This window comes from Camelina sativa, chromosome 6, assembly GCF_000633955.1.
Source record: "Camelina sativa cultivar DH55 chromosome 6, Cs, whole genome shotgun sequence".
NCBI classification, from domain to species: domain Eukaryota; kingdom Viridiplantae; phylum Streptophyta; class Magnoliopsida; order Brassicales; family Brassicaceae; genus Camelina; species Camelina sativa.
In genome coordinates, this window is record NC_025690.1 from 17,494,774 (window position 1) to 17,513,984 (window position 19,211).

The window sequence follows — 19,211 nt, forward strand, 5'->3', positions numbered from 1 at the left end:
AAACCATATATTTGTAACCTTTTCCCACATATGAATGCAGTGTCTCTGTATTGCTTATAGAAAGATTGATTAGTTTAAAATAGTTGATTTTCCTCTTTCTTAAGAGAGTTTGTATGTTCAAAAATTTCTCCTTGTATTTGTATATATTTTATAGATAAAATGGTGCTACCTCCTTATGCAAACTAGCTTTTGTTGAAATTAGCGAGTAATTAGTTGAACAGACGTAGTAATCATTGAATTAATAAATCAAGCATAAATAATTATAATAACCTAATTTGGTATGAGGAATAAAAGATATCCGAGAAAATGCGAGAAGAAGAAGCACATGCACGTTAGAGATAATATTCCTATTGCTTCTCCAACTATGACATTTGATTGATCATTGAATGTTTTCCCCCGGCTATAGTAATATAACTGATTAAAAATATTCAGACATTCGATATTAAACAAGCTTCTAAATTAACTCAATACAATTATCAGTTTTGTTGATTTACTATGATGACACATCATCATGATTCATATTGTCAATTTTTAAAATGCGATGTTGGTTTTGTTTTCAAACGTTATATCAATAGCGACACTTAACTTTCTTGATCGTGAAGAAAACTCACTATAAAGGGCCGAAGACCATGTCCACTAGAGAAACCTTTCTAAATTGCTGAAAATTATATTAATTATATAATTAATATTAAATTAATCAAAACAATCTATTATATATTATCAACTTAGTGTTCAAAAAAGCGTTAGACGATATGTGGGAGGTGACCCAGAGTCTAGCCCCTAGAACACTTAGTCGGAATTTTAAGTGTTTATAGGCGGTTTAGGCATTTACAATACGAACATTATATATAAAATTATATAAAAATACATGTTAAAAGAAATAAATAATAATAAATCATAAACTAAAATTAGTAAAAATACATTTATTTAATTTAGATTAATAACATATAAACATTTATAAATATTTATATGAATATAAAACTTAAAATTTTAAATATATGTAGTTAAAAAAAATAAAAATATACATTAAAATAATATTTTATGATTTTAGGCAGTCTAAGCGATCGTCTAGGTGTCTGCTTAGCGCCTAGCACCTAGACGCCGTCTAGGCGGCCGCCTAGACCGCTTTCTTGAACACTTTTAAACAAAATCATCATTCTACTAGAGAACCCATATAAATTGCTCAATCATTAAAATAATAATTTTTAAAACAATTGTTTATTAATTATCAAATTTTAATAAATTATTATATAACAAAAATAACAAAACAATTATTTTAATTACTTATATTACATAAGAATAAACCAAAAATATTTTACAACAAATAACTCATCAAGAACAAAAATCATGAGATATAATTTACAAGAAAAATACAACATTAAAATGCTTAATTAACCAAGCTTGGCAAGAACTGATCAAGGGTAGATGTAGGAGAGATCATGTTGGGTTGCACCAAATTTTTGCCACAAAACATCTATCTGATTACAGTTTCAGAGCAAAGCCCAAAGAGTACCACGTTTACATCATCTTCCTCTTCTAGTTGCAGGCTGAACAAGTGATCGAAGACATTGCACAAAACGAAACAAAAAGAGATCAACTATGAACTCCTGACCAAACCCTGGTTTCGTGTCACAGTATCAGATCAGATTGTGAAAATATGCAGAGATTTTACAATGATTGATTGAATCACATTTTCTTTTACCTTTTTCATTCTTGCTAGGGAGAGCGCGCTTAACCGAAAGAAGAAATGTCTCTTCGATAAACTCAGATGCAGGACATGTTAAACCGCCATTACAGCAATATGCACCTACAAGTATAGAATGTGAAAAAAAACTTAATGATGGTAGAGATAAGAGAATCAAAATAAAGATGCTAAAGAATAGCACTAGTGTTGAAAAGAAAGAATTTACCTTCAAACGATCAGTTTGTGTAAAACCAAAGAGAAGAGAGAGAGAGTTGCAAAGAGGAAAGAAGAAAAATAGGAAAAAAAGAATTTATCTTTTATATCTACCCAGGAGCCAACCACATTTTGACACGAACCGTGTCTTATAGGTTCCTTCCCCTTCTTCCTACAACAACGATTCTCAGGTTTATTAGATTTAAATTTAAGTTTTTTATTTATTTTTGGACCATAATATTATGAGCAACCCTATTAGCAATGCTGGACATGCTCTAAAGGCTCAAACCACTACAAAGGCATAATCAAACATTAATAATAATATTATAATAATTATGTGACTAGATCTTCATATTCCTTCCTGCCTTTTTTTTTGTTTTCTCTTTATTTTTGTATTCTGACAACTATTGTATTGTACTCCATATGTTCCAATATATAAGAGTTTTTGGCTAAAATCACACAAATTAAGACACAATAAATATTTTCTTATTTAACAAAATTCAATCATTAGAAAAAAATACTGCAAAAATTTAAATAGTCAAAAATTATTAAATAAATATAAAAAATACATAGAAACTTGAAAAAATCTTATAAAATAGAACAAATAAAAAAAACTTAAAAAAACCTATATATTAAATAAGAGAGTACATTTTTATTGGTACAATTAGATGGGACAATCCACAACATATATCTACAACTTTTGTACAAATTTTTTGTTGTTTTACTTATACCATTAGAAATCTATCGAAATTGAAATCAAGAAATTTTTTTAAAAGAGAATAAGAGACTTTTGATATAATTCACCATCAATGATTTTGATGGGAACCTAGTTGGTTATATGAATAAGAAGATTAGCTATAATGCAATTACCCATGTATCCCATGCAAATGTGAGTGTGAGTATTTCATATATTAGTTGTCATCTAACGGTTACTAAAAATATAAAATTAGTACTAGAGTTTATCATCATGGTAATCATCATTGTAATTTATAGTTAAGCCGTATTGCCTATTCATCTTTACCAATTATCCTTATATACAAAAAAAAAAAAAAACTATCAAATTTGCTATCATGACAAACAAAACAAAAACAAAAATATACCAAATTTGATCTTACATGGCTCGTGGAGCGAGAAAATACTCTTTCACCAATGTTTTTTTTGAAAAAGTTTTTTTTTTAATTGAAGGGCCCACGTGCACATGCTTATATTAAGATATTAAGATAAGAGGTCATAATAAAAGGCCAAAAAACATATTAAGATAAGAGAAAGAAAAACCAAACTTTCAAACGTCTAAAACAAAACCTCACTTCACTTCTCTGCTCTTTCCTCATGCTTTCTCATTCAGGAAGTGTTACCTTCTTTTTGCTACTGAATATTTCAACTGGAACATCACACACTGAGAGATTAGTCCAGTCAAGTTGTTCTTCAGCCTTTGGCACCACCGGCACCACCTTAGCAGCCATTGGCACAACCTTGTGCTTTCTCACGACCTTAGGCTTTCTCACGACATTAGGCTTTCTCACGACTTCCAGAGGCTTAGGCCAAACAGCATCCATGGCATGATACGACAACAGCCTCGACTCATACATCTGCTGCTTCACCTCTCTGTCTAACACCAATGTTGTGAATGAAACTGAGTTCATAGAAGATTCTTAATTACTAACAATACTCATTTACATTATGTCTTACAAACTTCATTAATACTAGTAATTATAGACTACCATAAATTAAAATTGTTAGTTCTGGAATTCCTAACAAGAAATATCCAAAAATAATGGTTCCAACTAATTCATCTTGTTCGATGTAATACTTCAATCACATTGGAAAAAAAACTAAAACTTTTTATCGAACTTGATATTGGTTTATCATGTTATACCTGGGTAGTAGAACATAAAATTTCATAAGAGTTGATATTGCAATATTTTTCCGAGAAGCTATATTGGATGAAAAATAGTGAAAATTTGGGAATCAACATTAAAGAGACAAGTTTGATATGGCACATTAATTAAAATTTCACCATGTCAAACTTTTGAAAAAATATTTAATTTTTATAGCATAGCGAATTAATGATAATATCTAAGATATATAGCGAATAATGTTTTATAGATCTTTTGCCTTTTCTATACAAATATTTCCTTGATCACGAGTATAAGAAATCTACATATCCTGTCCTTACCTAATCAATCATCATGTATTCTCAACACATAAATTTAAAAGAATATAGGTAAAATGATCGTAAGTTTCTAACACTTCTAGAACATCTTGATGATTGATAATTAATGTTTATAGATTTAAGATATTGCGCTAACAACTGTCTTATGAGTTTTATACTAATCAATGTTTATCTAACTACATAATACGTCAATTTGTACAAAATTGTAATTCTATTTTAAATTTTGTATCGAAAGTGTAAAGCACATGAGCTTTCCATTAAAAAAAAAATCAAGCACAAGACTTATATCAATGATGTGATTAGTAAAACATTCATATTTTTTGTGTGTGTATCAGTGTGTGTTTAGACTATATATGGATACAAAATTTTGGGAGATATACGGTTGTATTTTTGTGAAACCCTTTTGACAATAGTAATTTAAATAAGTGAATGAAAATGGAAAGTTGGTAACTTCAAGAATAATAATAAAACACACAAACATACATTATTGTTGGGCTTTTTGAGTGAATATATATTGGTAGCGAGCAATGAGCACAGCATATATATATACAAAGAAAAGTAAGTAAAGCAAATAATTCATATTCTTATTCCTTGATACCTTCATCTCCTCCACTTCTTTATAATTGCGTAGATTCGTAAAGCGTCATAAAGCATACATCTTTTTTGGATATAAGTAGATAGATGATCACTGAATCCCAAATTAATACTATTTGCCTATTTGGTATGTATATCTTGTTCTTTTTCTTAAATAACTGTTGTTGGGTCTTAGCTTCGGAATGTGAATCAGTGCTTAGCCCGGCCCAACATGTATCTGTTGGAGGAGATATTGTCGTCTTCAAGCTTGCTGGGCCTTGAGCCATTAGACAATCTTAATTTAAAGAGCTACCCCTGTCATAACATAGTAGTATCTCTGTATTAATGCTCGAGACCTCGAGTTGTATTGTTCGCTGTAGATACTACTCGAGCTATATACATTAGTTACAAATCTTAGTAAAAGAAATATATCCCAACACAGTAGAACCTCTATAAATTAATAAGGTCGGGACCATGAAATTTTATTAATTTATAGAGGTTTTAATTTATCGATAAATTAATAATTATTAAATTATCGATAGATTAATAAAATATTAATTTATGAAGAGAATTTTTTATCAGAAATTCAGAATTTAAAAGAAATTGCTACTACTATTTTTCAAGGTGATGATGTAGTTGAAGAAGATATAACGGTACCTTTAGAACCAGTTACACGTAAGGAAGCAATTATCGTGTCAAGAACTCTCTATAATTTGAGAACACAACACTAGAAGTTTTTGATGTAGTCAGAAAGATTAGAGATGCTCTCCAACAAGAATACAAATTCAAAAACAAACAAACAACAATAGATTCATATTTCACTAAATTTTTTTAGATATATATATATATATATTTCTTAGATATATATATATACTAATTTATTTGATTATTAATTTATGATATTGATGGGACCATATTTTTACATGGGATTTTCAAAAAAATTATTAATTTATTATTTTATCGAATAGTGTCCAAAATTATACTAGTCCCAACTTGAAACCGGAGAAATTTATTAATTTACCGAATATTAATTTATAGAGGTTCTACGCTAATATGTTTGATAAATATCCGAACCAAATTGGGCTAAAACCATTTAACTAAAGACGCACTTAATCCCCAAATACTGGTACTACTTACTGATCACATGTTCACACATTAAAGAAAGAGTCATGAGATGATGATGCACTAAATAACGTGCGTGTTTTCTCCCTTTTTTATCAACAGCTTGGTGCGTTGGTAATGATTGCTTTTGCTATAAATCCATATATCTTCCAGAAGAATATACAAATTCAATTTGTACTTTGTTAGTATAGTTTAATCTTTAATGGGACTTTTAATTATTAAGATTTTGTGAAAAAAGCTATAATTTCTTTTTTCTTTTCTTTTTGGTCGTCGAGAGGTTGACTGGTTGAGTATCGAGGAGACACCAACACCCTCAAAGCCATCACGCTTACTAGACATACTTTCTCGTTTTATATATATATTTTTGCTTTACTCTTTTTGTTTTCTTCAATAGGTCATGGTGCTCTTCATATTATTAGTCTCTCAAATTGCATATTTAAAAATTTTCAAACGTCCAAAATCCCTGAAATGATTATACACACGAAAGTTCAAGAATTATATATCTGTATTTTTGCCAAAAACATAACAGTTTGTAGTTGCTAATAGTATTTTTTATCGGTGCTACAAATTCTATGGATTTTAATATTTGACCACAGTATTAAACGTAAGCCATCTCGAGCCAACGACCATTTCCCATGTTTCAACGCCAATCAAAGCTTTTCTTGGACCAGTTCTTCTCATACCATAATACTAGAGCAACGTGAATTCAAATTACAATATCTATTTTAAATATATATATATATATATCCAGTTAGTTGAGAAAATATGAATTGTTGCCATTTAGTGAAAGAACACATCGTAAGTAATAGTCATTATAACTAGTAGTTGAATTGCAAAAATATATAAGAGGATAAGATAGTTCAAAAATATTTAGTTGAAAGATGTGAATTGTTGCCATTTAGTGAAAGAATAAATCTTAAAGTAATAGTCACTAAACTAGTAGTTGAATTGCAAAATATGTAAGAGGATAATATAGTTCAAAAATCATTCGATGTCAGCATAGAAAATAGTGAAAGCGCTGTCGTATCGGGATAGTTAAATTAATCAGGCATAAGTAAAGAAATGCAGCACCCACACTAGACCCACACATCACAAAATGCATACTAATAAAGAAATGGAGTATACTAGTACAGTAGTTATAATTAACATTGTAGATAGATAGATGAGAGAAAAATAGAAATGCTTTTTGTCTCATCGAAGAAGAATGGGCCATCAAGTCCTTCCTTTTGTCAGTTCTCTTTATTTCACCACGCTTCCCTCTATCCTCTTCATCCACACTCGTTCTTGTTTATTATTCCAATAGATTAATCTAAACGATAATTTGGTGGTTACTCATAAGAAATATTTATTTTTTTTTTAAAATAAAATTTAATTGTAAATCTAACAAGAATGTTGGCACATTATTTCTTTAAAAATATATATTTTATATAAAATCTTTATTCAAAAACCTCCTAATATGTTAACCCATGTTTGTTATATGGATGCAAAACTGCAAGTAGTCTTTAATGTTAAAACTCCGAGTAAATTCAAGTCCCAGAGTTTACATCAACAGAAATAGGTTTTCACAATTGATGACAAAAGATTCCCCAGTCTTTTTTTGTACCTACTTCTGTTCTGCATCTATGCTTGCTTTCTCCATGTGCTCCCTAAAAACCTAGCTAGAAGTATCACACTACTAAATAAATTTGTAAAAAAAACAGGATAAATATTATATAGTATAGAATATGATCGATTTAGACGAATATGAACAAAATGTGGTCAAACATATATACACAACACAATACAGTCAAAGCTATTGGTTAAATTTATTTTTCTTCAATGAAGAAAAAAAAACGAAGGTACAAAAATATTCAGAAAGATACGAACGAAAAGGAAGATATCTTTAGGGGACAAGATGACATGAGGTAACTTTGAAACTCTAAAAACACTTTGTACATATATTCTTTCATTAAGATTCTACAAACAGCTTCTCTTCGCTGTCTTATGTCGTACCTTCACTTTATATACACCATTTCATGCTTCTAAGTTCTCTGTGTACATTTATATATGTATATATAAATGTTTTTCAAAGTCTTGTTTCGCTGTAAGAGTACTTTACCCAATCACATGTCTTTGTTAGATTCTTCTGTCTGTACAAATATTCCCACAATCTAAAAACCTTCGTCATCTTCTAACGTACTCCTTAAAATTGAATTGAACTTATAATACGAAAAATATACTTGCATTTTTTTTTTCTTGAACAGAAAGTAAAAGGAACATAGCGACCCACTTACCACATATGTTTGCACTCATCACACAAACTTATAACTAAACCCATATAGATCATTTTTTGTTTGAGAAAAAAAAAAGAAAAACACAAAGGTTTGGGGTAATTATAACCACGTTAATCATACTGTATGATAAAAATCAAATCCTAAAATAAATAAAGAAATATAATGCTCAAGTCTCATCAAAAATCACACCATTATGATGTGATCCAGTGCCCGACGTCGTTTTAACCTTTCTCCCCCACCACCACCACCACCACCATGTCCCATCATCACCGACTTGCTTGACCGTTCGAGCAAAGACTTGAGTGCGTTCTGTAGAAACTGAACCGACTCGACGCCGTGATGCTCTTTGTCGGCGGCCACAACGAGAACGTTTCTTGATCTACCACCGACAGTTGTCAAATCAGCAAAGATAGTTTCCATCTGAAGAGATTCGAGTGTCTCCATGAGATCTTTAAAAAGATCTGGCCTATCCTCGCAGCTAAACGATACCTTGAAGATGATCCGACCGTCGTCGTAACTAGAAGAGTCTTCAGAGTTGAGTACGCTGATCTCGTCTGTCTCCGACGGTAACGTTTCGTCGGTGATCTCTAGGGTTTGTTGTTTTAGTTCTTTGACTCGTTGAACCACTTGTGCTAATAGTGTGGCTTTGTCTGTCTGTATGTACAAACAAACAAAAAGGAAATTAATTAAAAAAAAATATACATATGAAACAAGGAAAGAGAAAAGTTCCGATCATTAGAATTTGTCTTGATTCGAGGAATTTTGTCTTGATGTTCAAATTGTTTCAAATGACAAAGAAAAAAAGCTCGATAACTTTCCCGACAAAGTGATTATCATCTTCAGAGAAAAAAAAAATGGACTTGTAAGCTTTTGTTTTTCCTCAAATTTCTAGATATTCCCCATGTACTTGCAGCTTTTGTGTATTATTATTCGAAAACATTACAAAGGACTGATTTTAGCTTTTAAAATGTTTCTATCTTTCTATAAGTTATATACTTCCAATATTCTACCTTTCTTACTAGTACTCCTAGACAGTATACTGTAAATTAAACAACAGTCAATATTAATAAATCAACAAAAATACAATTTTGTCATTTGGATATATAGGTTTAATTAAACAAAACACAAAATTTTCAACATTCGAAAAGTGTAATCCTCATTTCAAAGAATCTTCTTCTAGATTATATATATGGATAGATGAATACTAATATATATATATAATTAAGTGTACGTAGAGTTCAATTTCATATCTTAATTAACTCAAAAGAACGTAATCTTTCCGGTTCAAGTCTTTATCAAAGTTTCATTTTAAGTTTAGACTAGAATAGTGAGTTTAGTAGTACCTTGGAGTTACAAGAGAGTAATTTGCGGAGCTTGTTGAGATGGGAATTGATTCTTTCTCGTCTCCTTCGTTCAGCTTCTTTGTGGTTCCTTTGAGCAGCAAGAGCTTTGTCTTGAGAAACCGTGTCTTCGATGGCAAAAGGGTAAAACGACGACGTTGTGGTGGTGGAATTAGTCGACGACGAGGCACATAATCCTCCGGTGAGGAATGAATAGAACATGTGATCTGGAATCTCTGGCTGCATTTTTTTTTTTTTTGTTCTTTTTCTTGTTTGCTTCTCCGCCGCCTTCTTTTTTTTTTTTCTTTGTTGGGTTTGGAGCTTTCGGTTGGTTCTGTTCTAAAAGGGAGATTACATTATGTATTTATACAAAAGTGAGGTGGGAGAGAGAGAAAGTGAGAAAGAGAGAGTGAGAGGAAGAAGATATGTATATGTACTATATACCTATGCTTTAATATACAGTTTAGGTATTTGCAAGAATAATTATTATCTTTGAATCTTTAAGTTGACAAGTTTTTTTTCATAGAAATTAGAAAATAATTTTTAAAAATATATAATTTATCAATTATTCATTGGTTAAAACATTATTACAACAAAGACAAATTTCAAAAAGAAAACTTGAAACAACTTTAAAGAATGTTGTATTAAAAAGTTAAGTAACAACGGTTATGAATGTTGTTTTTTAATGTTACATAACAGTTTATAAGATTATTTGGCCTTTTCTATTGCAAAGGAGGAATTATTTGGCCTTTAAGACTTTGTTATCTATATTCAACCCAAATAGTCAAATGCACAAAAGAGGGAGATGATTGAACCAACAAACTGAACCACATCGGTTAAGGGCCGTACTAATTGATTTTATCTTCTGTAGTTAACTTGTGATTGAGATCTCTCATCCCAAAAAAGAATTTAGTGCTCTGTCGATCTGAATCCCCAGACCTAAAGGAGTTCTCGTGAATCATCTTCTTAAGTTGTGAGAATTACTTGGAAATTATATTTGATGTGACAATTTTATTAGTTATTCGATAAACTTGATTGGCAATCAAACATATAGTCTAATGTTTTTTTTTTTATTTTACCTAAAACAGAGACAATGACAAAGGAGTGTTGTTTAAGTATCAGCGAGTTGCATGAAGATTTGATCTTGAAGATATTGTCATTTCTTTCTACAAAACATGCTGTGGTGACGAGTCTTTTGTCAAAAAATTGGAAGTCTCTCTGGACAAGGGTGCTTATACTCAAGTACGATGTTCGGTATCTCGCTAGATTTGGAGTATTTATCGACAAGTCACTCTTTTCACACCAATCTCATGTTCTAGAAAGCCTTCATGTCAAATTAAGTGAATTACGCTGGACCGTGGATTAGAACCGCGCTTGAATATCATCATTCCCACCTACGTGAGCTCGAAGATTGATGCTTGTTTGGTCCGTATCATATAACCTTCTGAATTGTTTACCTGCAAAAGGCTTGTTGTGGAAGCCAGAGATCGATGTGGAAGCTCCTCTTACAACGGTCTGTCTCCCAACCCTAAAATTGCAATTGTCTTATTGACCTTGTGGTCGCAAGGGAATCAAGATTCTATTTTACTGAGTTCGACGTTTCTTGGTCTAAAACACTCGTGGCCTTGAAACTCGAAGGTTTGAAGGGCGTTGATGTGATAAGAATTGCTAGGATGCAAGCATCTTCAGTGGAATCGTACATCTGGAACTGAGCATTTGTAGTTAAATATCTGGAATACTTGTACATTTGCTCCTAGTTTCCATTAAATTGGTGGTTCTCAAGCTTCAAAATGTATCCAATTTCTCCCTTTTTCCTATTACCAACTTGATTTTATAGTGTTTTAGTATTCAACCTCAGTGATATTAATTCATTAATAGCATTTTCATAACCCTTTTTACTCGTGATCGCAGATTTACTTACAAACTCCTTTGGATCGCTGGGAATCGCCGTGTTTGGTTCCTAAAAGTTTGTTGTCCAGTCTTGAAGCTCTAGAGTGGAGAGCGTACACAGGGAGAGGCGGAGATCAGGATCTGTTAAGTTATCTCCTAAATCATGCTCTGTGTCTGAAAACGGCGAGAATCTTCTATGAGCCATATCCATAGGACGTGGCAACAGACTGAAGAGGACTTGGCTTCTATGCCAATAGGTTCCAAGTCATGTAAAATTGTGATTAATGAATTTATCGAAATGTAATCTATTTAACGTAAACAGATGCTCGTAGATTTGTAGGATTGAATTTGCATTTCACAAAACCATGATACAATGCTTCTTTACTAGAGACCATTAATAAAAAAAACCACGAACTAAAACGAAGTTACAACTTACAAAAAAGAGCAAGACCACAAAAATAAAAAACAAGACTTAGAAATGTTTCAGACGCAAAAATAGAGCATAAAAGGGATGATATAACATTCGCATCTTAAACAACCAGAAAACAGATCCTTGGAAGTCCCATGAATAAAAATATTAAGAACATAACATAAGAATTATATGTAAGAGAGAGAGAGAGAGGTAAACTGGTTGGCAAAACAGGATCACTACTTAGCCATCATGACCTTGACAAACTCTTCATAGTTAATCTGACCATCACCATCAACATCAGCTTCCTTGATCATCTCATCAACTTCTTCATCAGTGAGCTTCTCACCAAGGTTTGTCATCACATGACGAAGCTCAGCAGCTGAGATGAAACCGTTCTGGTCCTTGTCAAAGACCCTGAACGCTTCCTTGAGCTCTTCCTCAGAGTCAGTGTCCTTCATCTTACGAGCCATGAGGTTCAAAAACTCTGGGAAATCAATGGTGCCGTTACCATCAGCGTCAACTTCATTGATCATGTCTTGAAGCTCAGCTTCGGTTGGGTTTTGTCCAAGTGAACGCATCACAGTACCCAGCTCCTTGGTGGTAATGCAACCTACAAGCATAACATACTCAGATCTTTGTAGAGAAGCAAGCATCTTAAGTTAGATTTCCAAATTCCATGAGCTTAAGAACACAGGACAAATCTAAAACTGATATAATAATCCAAACAAAAATTTAAAGAACCGGGAAAAATCCCAAAACTCAAAACGTCGTCGTATTTTTCATCATCCAGACTTCAATTCACCAACACGATTATAGAGATGACGAATTACAGATCCGTTGTTATCTTACATCGACAGAGACCAAATTAAATCAACGAGACGATAAACAAAAATCGAAATCAGAACAAAGCTTAGGAACCAAGAGATCCAACAGTAGCAAAAAAAAAATCGTATACATTCATAAAGGAGAGAGAGGGGAGACGGAGGAGGAACGTACCATCACCATCCTTGTCGAATAAGCTGAAAGCTTCCTTAAACTCAGAGATCTGATCGTCGGTGAGCTGATCCGCCATTGTTTTTGTTTTTTTTTCTTCTCCTGTAGATTCGTTTCTGTTTGTATTTTTTTTTTCTCTCAAGAAATCGAGAGAGAGAGAGAAGAAGAAGAGAAAATTTAGAAAAAGCGTGTGTGTGTGTGTCTGTCTGTGCTGAGAAAAAAAAATTAAAAAAAAAAAAAAAACGAGAGAGAAACCGTATTTATCGGGTACGAAGCTAACGACCTTTTTTGCTCCGACCCGGACTTTTAAAGCTATACCGGATTTTTGGAAATCTCTATTATAACCTCAGTTTATGGCTTTAATTACGAGTTCAATTTGCCATCAATTATGAATATTTTTTTTTTCTTAAAAAACACGCAAGAGTGGACAATTAACGGATCACACGGTCTGTACGCGGAGCGTTGACTTGACTGTCACGTCAGCATTCTCTCTGGGTCCTCTCTCCTCCTCTCGATCTCTCTATCACTCCAATTGTCTCTTTTTCATTGGTTTAAATTCATTTATTATAAATGCGTCCTCGTCACCATATCGAAATATAAACTAATACATTATCACCGGCAAAATTTAATGTCGATTCAAAGTTTTTATTTTATTTTAAACACTTCAAGATTTAATCATACAGGTTTGATTCTCAATTTCTCAATAAATTCTATGATTAAATGATGAAATATAATTTGGTAAGAAAGATTGACCGTACAAATTAGAAAACAAAATATAGAAAGTCATCTACAATTGACAATTCGACGTACATGGTTTGGCAAAAATAACAGTTAATTATTGTATATACCTACATGAATATTTGGTTTCATTTTTGCTAAATCTTTCATACTCATTTTATAAGGAAATCAGTGTGTCGTATATATCCATAAATTCAGATAGGCAAGTTTTTTTTATTGCAAGCAACACAGTGTATCATTAAAAGCCCTAGACAATCAATGCCAAAATAAACTAAAACACGTGTCCATATAGGTGAACGCTCTCCATCAATCCCATTTTTTCTTAACTGTATCGACTAAGACTTCCATATCCGTTACATAGAACCTAAGATATCAATCACATCAAAACACCAATCTTCTTCTACACGCGTCTAGCGGTAGAGAGTTGCTGCTGCCACGAAGGATGTGTCTGCTTTTACCACTTCCACCGTAACAAACAGGAGAAACCACCGCTGGTTTATAAAACTCGTGTTCGTCGTTGTCGTAGTCGGAGAAGGAGAGCTCTCGAACAGTCTCTGCAATCAGGTCGCGACAGATGTGATCATGAAGAGCCAAACCTATCTTAGCGACCTCTCTTCGTTGACCTGACGCCACGTCATCGCAGACCTGGTTAACGCTCTCCATCAAGCTCCTTCTTACCCTCCGCACCACGAGGGGCAACGTGGTGTCACGTGTCTCTGTCATCGTCGTAGTCGTTGACGTTGCTCTCTTGGAAATGACGTCATGTATAGCGTAATGATCGGGTCTGCCAGTGATTAGGTTTATGTTGTTGACTTTGTAATTTTTGTTGTCTTTGCAGCAATATTCGTCGTGGTTCACCATCGACAACATCGTGTCTCCCTCTGGTTCATGTTGTGTCGTCTTCGTGTTCTTCTGCGTATGCGTCCCCACGACGACATCTCCTGCCACTGTTTTTTTTTTGTTTAACAAAATCAAATAATTTATTAGACAAGACAAGCTGTGTATATTCTATATTATTATCTTTGTCACACCCGAGATCAATCTATCTCGATTGTCAAAATAAAACTAAGCATATGACAAATATACATATATAGTAGTTAAAAAGAACTGTTAATTATTCACATATGTACATTGTAGTTGGATTTTATCCATTCTTGCTAAAAGCTTTTGTTTTCCCTAAATACAAACATAATTTGAAAAGGACATTCCAAAAATAACAGCAAAAACAAATTTAGGAAGTCAATTGTAGGAATTTTTACCTAAGAAGATTTTGAGATGTTTAAATAACAATTTCTCACTTTTGTGTAATATTCTAAGCAACAATAATTGAATTGTAGTACTAAAATGTTATATTTCAAAAAGTGATATTCTTGATTTGGTAGCTAAACCAGTTGGTGGGTCAGAATAATGGGTGGGGGTCCAAATGATGATGAGAAAAGTTAAAGTGGGCTTCATGACTAAAGAAATAAAGGCCCCTAAAAGCTGTCTCTTCCTTCATTATTTGTCTAACATGCCTCTTTCTCCTCACTCTTTTCTTTACTCTCTCTTCTGCACTTTAATTTTATTCTGTTAGATTCATTTAGACTAAAACCTCATTACTAATTAGCCCCACCTTAATTGGGGTCCATACTATCTTGAGTCTTGACTAAATATGATTTTGAACATTATCCTCAGTGACAAGTCTGTAGTGAACCATTTAGTTAGCGCAATTAGATGTGACATCAAATGAAATACACACAGTTTATGCATGGAATCGTTAGAGTAATGACATGTCTTAATCAATAGTATACACTATTTATCTATTAGTAATTTGATGAGACTGTCTTCCACTATTAGACATAGTAATGATTTCAACACCACCAAAGAGACAACTCTTTACCCTATATCCATTCTATCTTCACTCTTTATTGCCTCTTTAGTTGACACACTGTTTTCCTAAATTATTACTTTTTCTTAACAGTAATTTATTTATTTATTTTGAGCAACAAAAGATTAATACGAATTCTGTTAGTTTTACTAATTTACTAACCAGATAAATTCTTCTACATTTCATATGAATTGTTTTTGCTTGGTTTATGTTAATTTAGTTATTGGACCCTAAAATAAGAGAAGTTTGTAATTTGTAAATATGAAAAACACCTAAAAACGTGATTCCGACATGTGTGTAATAGTGTTGTCGATATGTAATGACTTAAGATTTAATGTACAAGTCGGTGAAACGTACCGGTGCCGGAGAACTTAAAATTTTCACGTGTTGTCGGCGGAGAAACCTCAAGTGTCTTGTGAAGAATGTAAGTGGTTTTGATGACGTCGATGGTTCTCCGAAGCTCCTCTAAATCCCGATCGCATTTCTCTAGTGCTCCGACCAGACTCACCCTCGCCGCATCCCCTTCTACTTCATTGCGCGGAAGCGGTGGCTTGTCTCCTCCTTCTCTTCCTCCTCCGCCGTCTCCGTTCGATGAATCTTGCGGAGGAGAAGCGTAAACGACGGTTCTCTGTTCTCGCTTTTTAGATCCCAAGGTGATGGATTTGCGGCGGTTGGAAGAGAAGTTAAAGGTGGAGAGGAAGAGATTAAAGAATCCGGGGAGGCAGCCGGAGGATACGGCGGAGGAGTTTGAGTTTCTCCGGGGAGGATTATGGGTTTCCCGCCATGAAGATGAAGGAGAAAGCAAGGTCTCTCGTTTACTCTTCTTCATGTTCCTCTCTGTTTTTGTTTTTTTCTCACCTCTTTTTTTCTCACTATCTAAAACCTTAAATTTCCATTTAATCAATCTTTTTTTTTTTTAGTTCATTGCAACGGTAAAATTATAATATTAATACCCTTTTTGTGATTTAGGTGTTGCTTTATTTTTCTTTTCTTTTCTTTTCACTTTTGTTTTACGTTTTTCTTTTTTTTTTTTTACTTTTAAGGTTGGTCCATTAGCACATGGCAAACTGCCACACTCCAATGCATTGACACATTCGCGATATACATAATAATGTCCTTTTTTTTGTTAGACATTATTATGTTTTTTATGTTTTTGCTTCTCATTTTGAAGTTTAGTTAGTGGTTTTCAAAGTTAATTATCTCTCAACTCTAGATTAACTTAAACTAGACCTCTGATTGCAACTTTTAGTATAAAAAGTTCCATTAACAGATTTTAGAACACTAATCAAATGCAGTAGGCATTAGGAGTTTAGCACAACGCTCTATGAGAAACAAAAGGACATGATTATGAGTGTTCTTTAAGATTTATAGAGTCCATGACCTCGTGCATGCTGGACAGAGAAAACTTTTAAAAGCCTTCTTTAAGCCATTCCATAGGAATTAGATATCTTTGTACGACTTAAGTAACTACATCATTAATGGCACACTGTTTTGAGACCATAAATTAATTAACACGTTTGAAGAAACCATTTTATGCTTTAGTCGGTAGGTTTGATATATACAACCTAGAACTGTACTGTATCTTACACTTGCTGACACATAAATTTACATTGTATAAATTAAAAATTATGATGATAGTTTTAAATTTTTTAAACTGATCTATTTCTCCCTCGGAAGTTTCACATAAATTATAAATCTCGTGGTTGATTGCTTACAGTGCTAATTTTGCAATGAGGCTGTCCCTCAGATACTTGTATTGCAAATTCAACTGTGAAGAAACAACAAATATACATACGAATTGTTTCTCAGTGAATGAACCCTAAACATTGTAAGTTTCAGGTTTATGTTCTCGGTAACAAATATGACTGACAAGAAAGAAAGAAAAAAAGCAAAGCCTATTCTATACAAATAATCTCGAAAGAAAGAAAGGCCAATGAAAATCTGAATGAACAAGAGAAACTAAACTAACCCCACTTTGGTTTATAGATCTTTCCATATTTTGTAGTCGCTAGTGGAGCTGTTGTTCTGCATATCACTGTCTTGGCAACCAATGAAGAAAGTAGAACGCACAGGATCGACATTTACTAGAGCATGGGCCGTGCCACTAGGACTAACCGCTACAGCTACTTCATCCTCTCCAATTAACACTTCGGCGTAACCTTTTTCGACCTTGTGGTTCTCTAGCTGCACGCATTCCATATAGATTTATCCATAAACTAAGTCAGATTGATGAGTTTAGTTCATTTAGACACGAGAGCAGTAGAGAAACGGAAAACCAAGGTACACTCATCACCGGCAAAGGATTAAGATAAGTACATTTGTCACATCACTAAGTAACTCGTTTCTTCAATCCTAGAGGGTTGGGTGATAACTAGTCCAATGATCAGCAAGCAATTGACTGATGATATAAGTCCAATAGTGAATAACATCTTTATGACAGATTCAGAAGTGATTCTCTCCTTCATTTCTCGAAATAAAAGAAATGCAGTGGAGAATCAAAGAAAAAAATCAGCAGAAAGAAACTGTAAATTTAAGGTTTGTTAACATTACCAAACCCCAAACTAACCAAATACTAGCCTGCTTAGTGCTTATGCATCTGTCAATTCTATATACATTCCCAAACCTCAAACCAACCAAATACTAGCCTGCTCCTGCATCTGTCAATCCTATACTTATACACATTAAGACCAACTAACATAACACACTGTTACTTAAGTTGGCATGGCAGAAACACTCTGAACTCTCTTTTTATCAGCTTTACCAGTCAATGAAGCATTGGATTGTGGATACTTAGATAAACACTGTTACTTATCTAAGATGGATGATGAGACTTACCCTGAATCTTGTCTTAGCTCCCCATATGACAAACGTCTCATTACAGGTATGGTGTCGGTGATTTCCCCTCAATCCACCAGGCCGGATTTCACCAACATGAATGGAAACACACGAGGAAGCTCCACCTGCGGACAAGAACAAAAAAGATCGAAATGTGAATCTCCACTCTCCAGTACCGAGAAAAGAGAAACTTTGGATTACAAAATAATCTCAGCTCACTCCTAAGAGTATATCATTCACAGAATGAGCAAAGCCATAGATACTTTTCTCTTCATCAACAACCTACATGCTTCTAAACCATTTCATCCATGCTTATCCTTCAATACATTAACCAATTGACACTCAAGAACACTAATACGAATTGGTGGTTTATCAACTTCCTGAGCAACATTTGTAAGAAAACGGATTCGGAATTTGATCAAACGAACCTTTGAGCTGAGAATCACGAGCAAGGATAACGGGATCAAGCAACCATCCACGGTCGTCTTTCCGAACACGAGAGAGCGACGCCAAACCGAACCGGACAAGATTAACCTTATCGTCGTCGTCGAAGGTTTTCAAATCGGGGTGACTCTTCAGCGTCGATTTCGGATGGGAAGAGGAGGACGAAGAGACGTGAGATGAATGCTGTAACCTGAGGGTGATCCATGTGAGGAAGAGGAAGAAAGAGAGAAGCAGAGGAATCGCTTGAGGCTTCTTCAGTAGATTGATTAAAGGTGACAACAATCTATGGTTCTCGATCACTCCTCTTCTAGGGTTCGCCATGTTCTTAAGGTTTCCTCTGTTTTAGTCTGTGACTGTAATTTCAGATTTATTGGATTTTAATTACGATTTACTTATCTTCAATAATTCTGATTAAATAAATATTGACTTGATGGATTGGCGGGTTTAGCCAGGCCCGTGCAGTAGTGCAACGCATGGGCGACTTGCAAAAGCTCAGATAGCAAGCTATCCTGACGAGCTTTCTCCCTTAAAAAATAGAGTTAATATCGTGCAGGTCGATGACCCACATATCAGATATTAAACTGATAAGAACAGATACTACACTTGATCTTAGCCAAAAGGCCGAGAAAGGTATGATTTAAACGTACAGCTTCG

The 19,211-nt window shown here is 33.6% G+C and overlaps 4 protein-coding genes and 1 long non-coding RNA gene across 5 annotated transcripts; all 5 read right to left on the reverse strand.

The window, feature by feature from the left end:
• LOC104791967 lies at positions 1,340–2,154 on the reverse strand. Its single transcript, XR_768986.2, has 3 exons — positions 1,911–2,154; positions 1,703–1,807; positions 1,340–1,618 (listed from the first exon to the last, which is right to left on the reverse strand). It is a non-coding gene; the product is annotated as an uncharacterized LOC104791967 (long non-coding RNA).
• LOC104791968 (putative transcription factor bHLH107) lies at positions 7,971–9,755 on the reverse strand. Its single transcript, XM_010517978.2, has 2 exons — positions 9,382–9,755; positions 7,971–8,692 (listed from the first exon to the last, which is right to left on the reverse strand). The coding sequence occupies exons 1-2, from the start codon at positions 9,622–9,624 to the stop codon at positions 8,222–8,224; spliced, it is 714 nt and encodes a 237-aa protein (XP_010516280.1). The 5' UTR covers positions 9,625–9,755; the 3' UTR covers positions 7,971–8,221.
• Positions 11,602–12,885, reverse strand: LOC104791969 (calmodulin-5). Its single transcript, XM_010517979.1, has 2 exons — positions 12,677–12,885; positions 11,602–12,290 (listed from the first exon to the last, which is right to left on the reverse strand). Exons 1-2 carry the CDS (start codon positions 12,750–12,752, stop codon positions 11,917–11,919), a joined length of 450 nt encoding a protein of 149 aa, XP_010516281.1. The 5' UTR covers positions 12,753–12,885; the 3' UTR covers positions 11,602–11,916.
• Positions 13,611–16,192, reverse strand: LOC104791970. Its single transcript, XM_010517980.1, has 2 exons — positions 15,636–16,192; positions 13,611–14,358 (listed from the first exon to the last, which is right to left on the reverse strand). The coding sequence occupies exons 1-2, from the start codon at positions 16,105–16,107 to the stop codon at positions 13,793–13,795; spliced, it is 1,038 nt and encodes a 345-aa protein (XP_010516282.1). The 5' UTR covers positions 16,108–16,192; the 3' UTR covers positions 13,611–13,792.
• On the reverse strand, positions 17,050–19,199 carry LOC104791971. Its single transcript, XM_010517981.2, has 3 exons — positions 18,542–19,199; positions 18,114–18,238; positions 17,050–17,462 (listed from the first exon to the last, which is right to left on the reverse strand). The coding sequence occupies exons 1-3, from the start codon at positions 18,876–18,878 to the stop codon at positions 17,259–17,261; spliced, it is 666 nt and encodes a 221-aa protein (XP_010516283.1). The 5' UTR covers positions 18,879–19,199; the 3' UTR covers positions 17,050–17,258.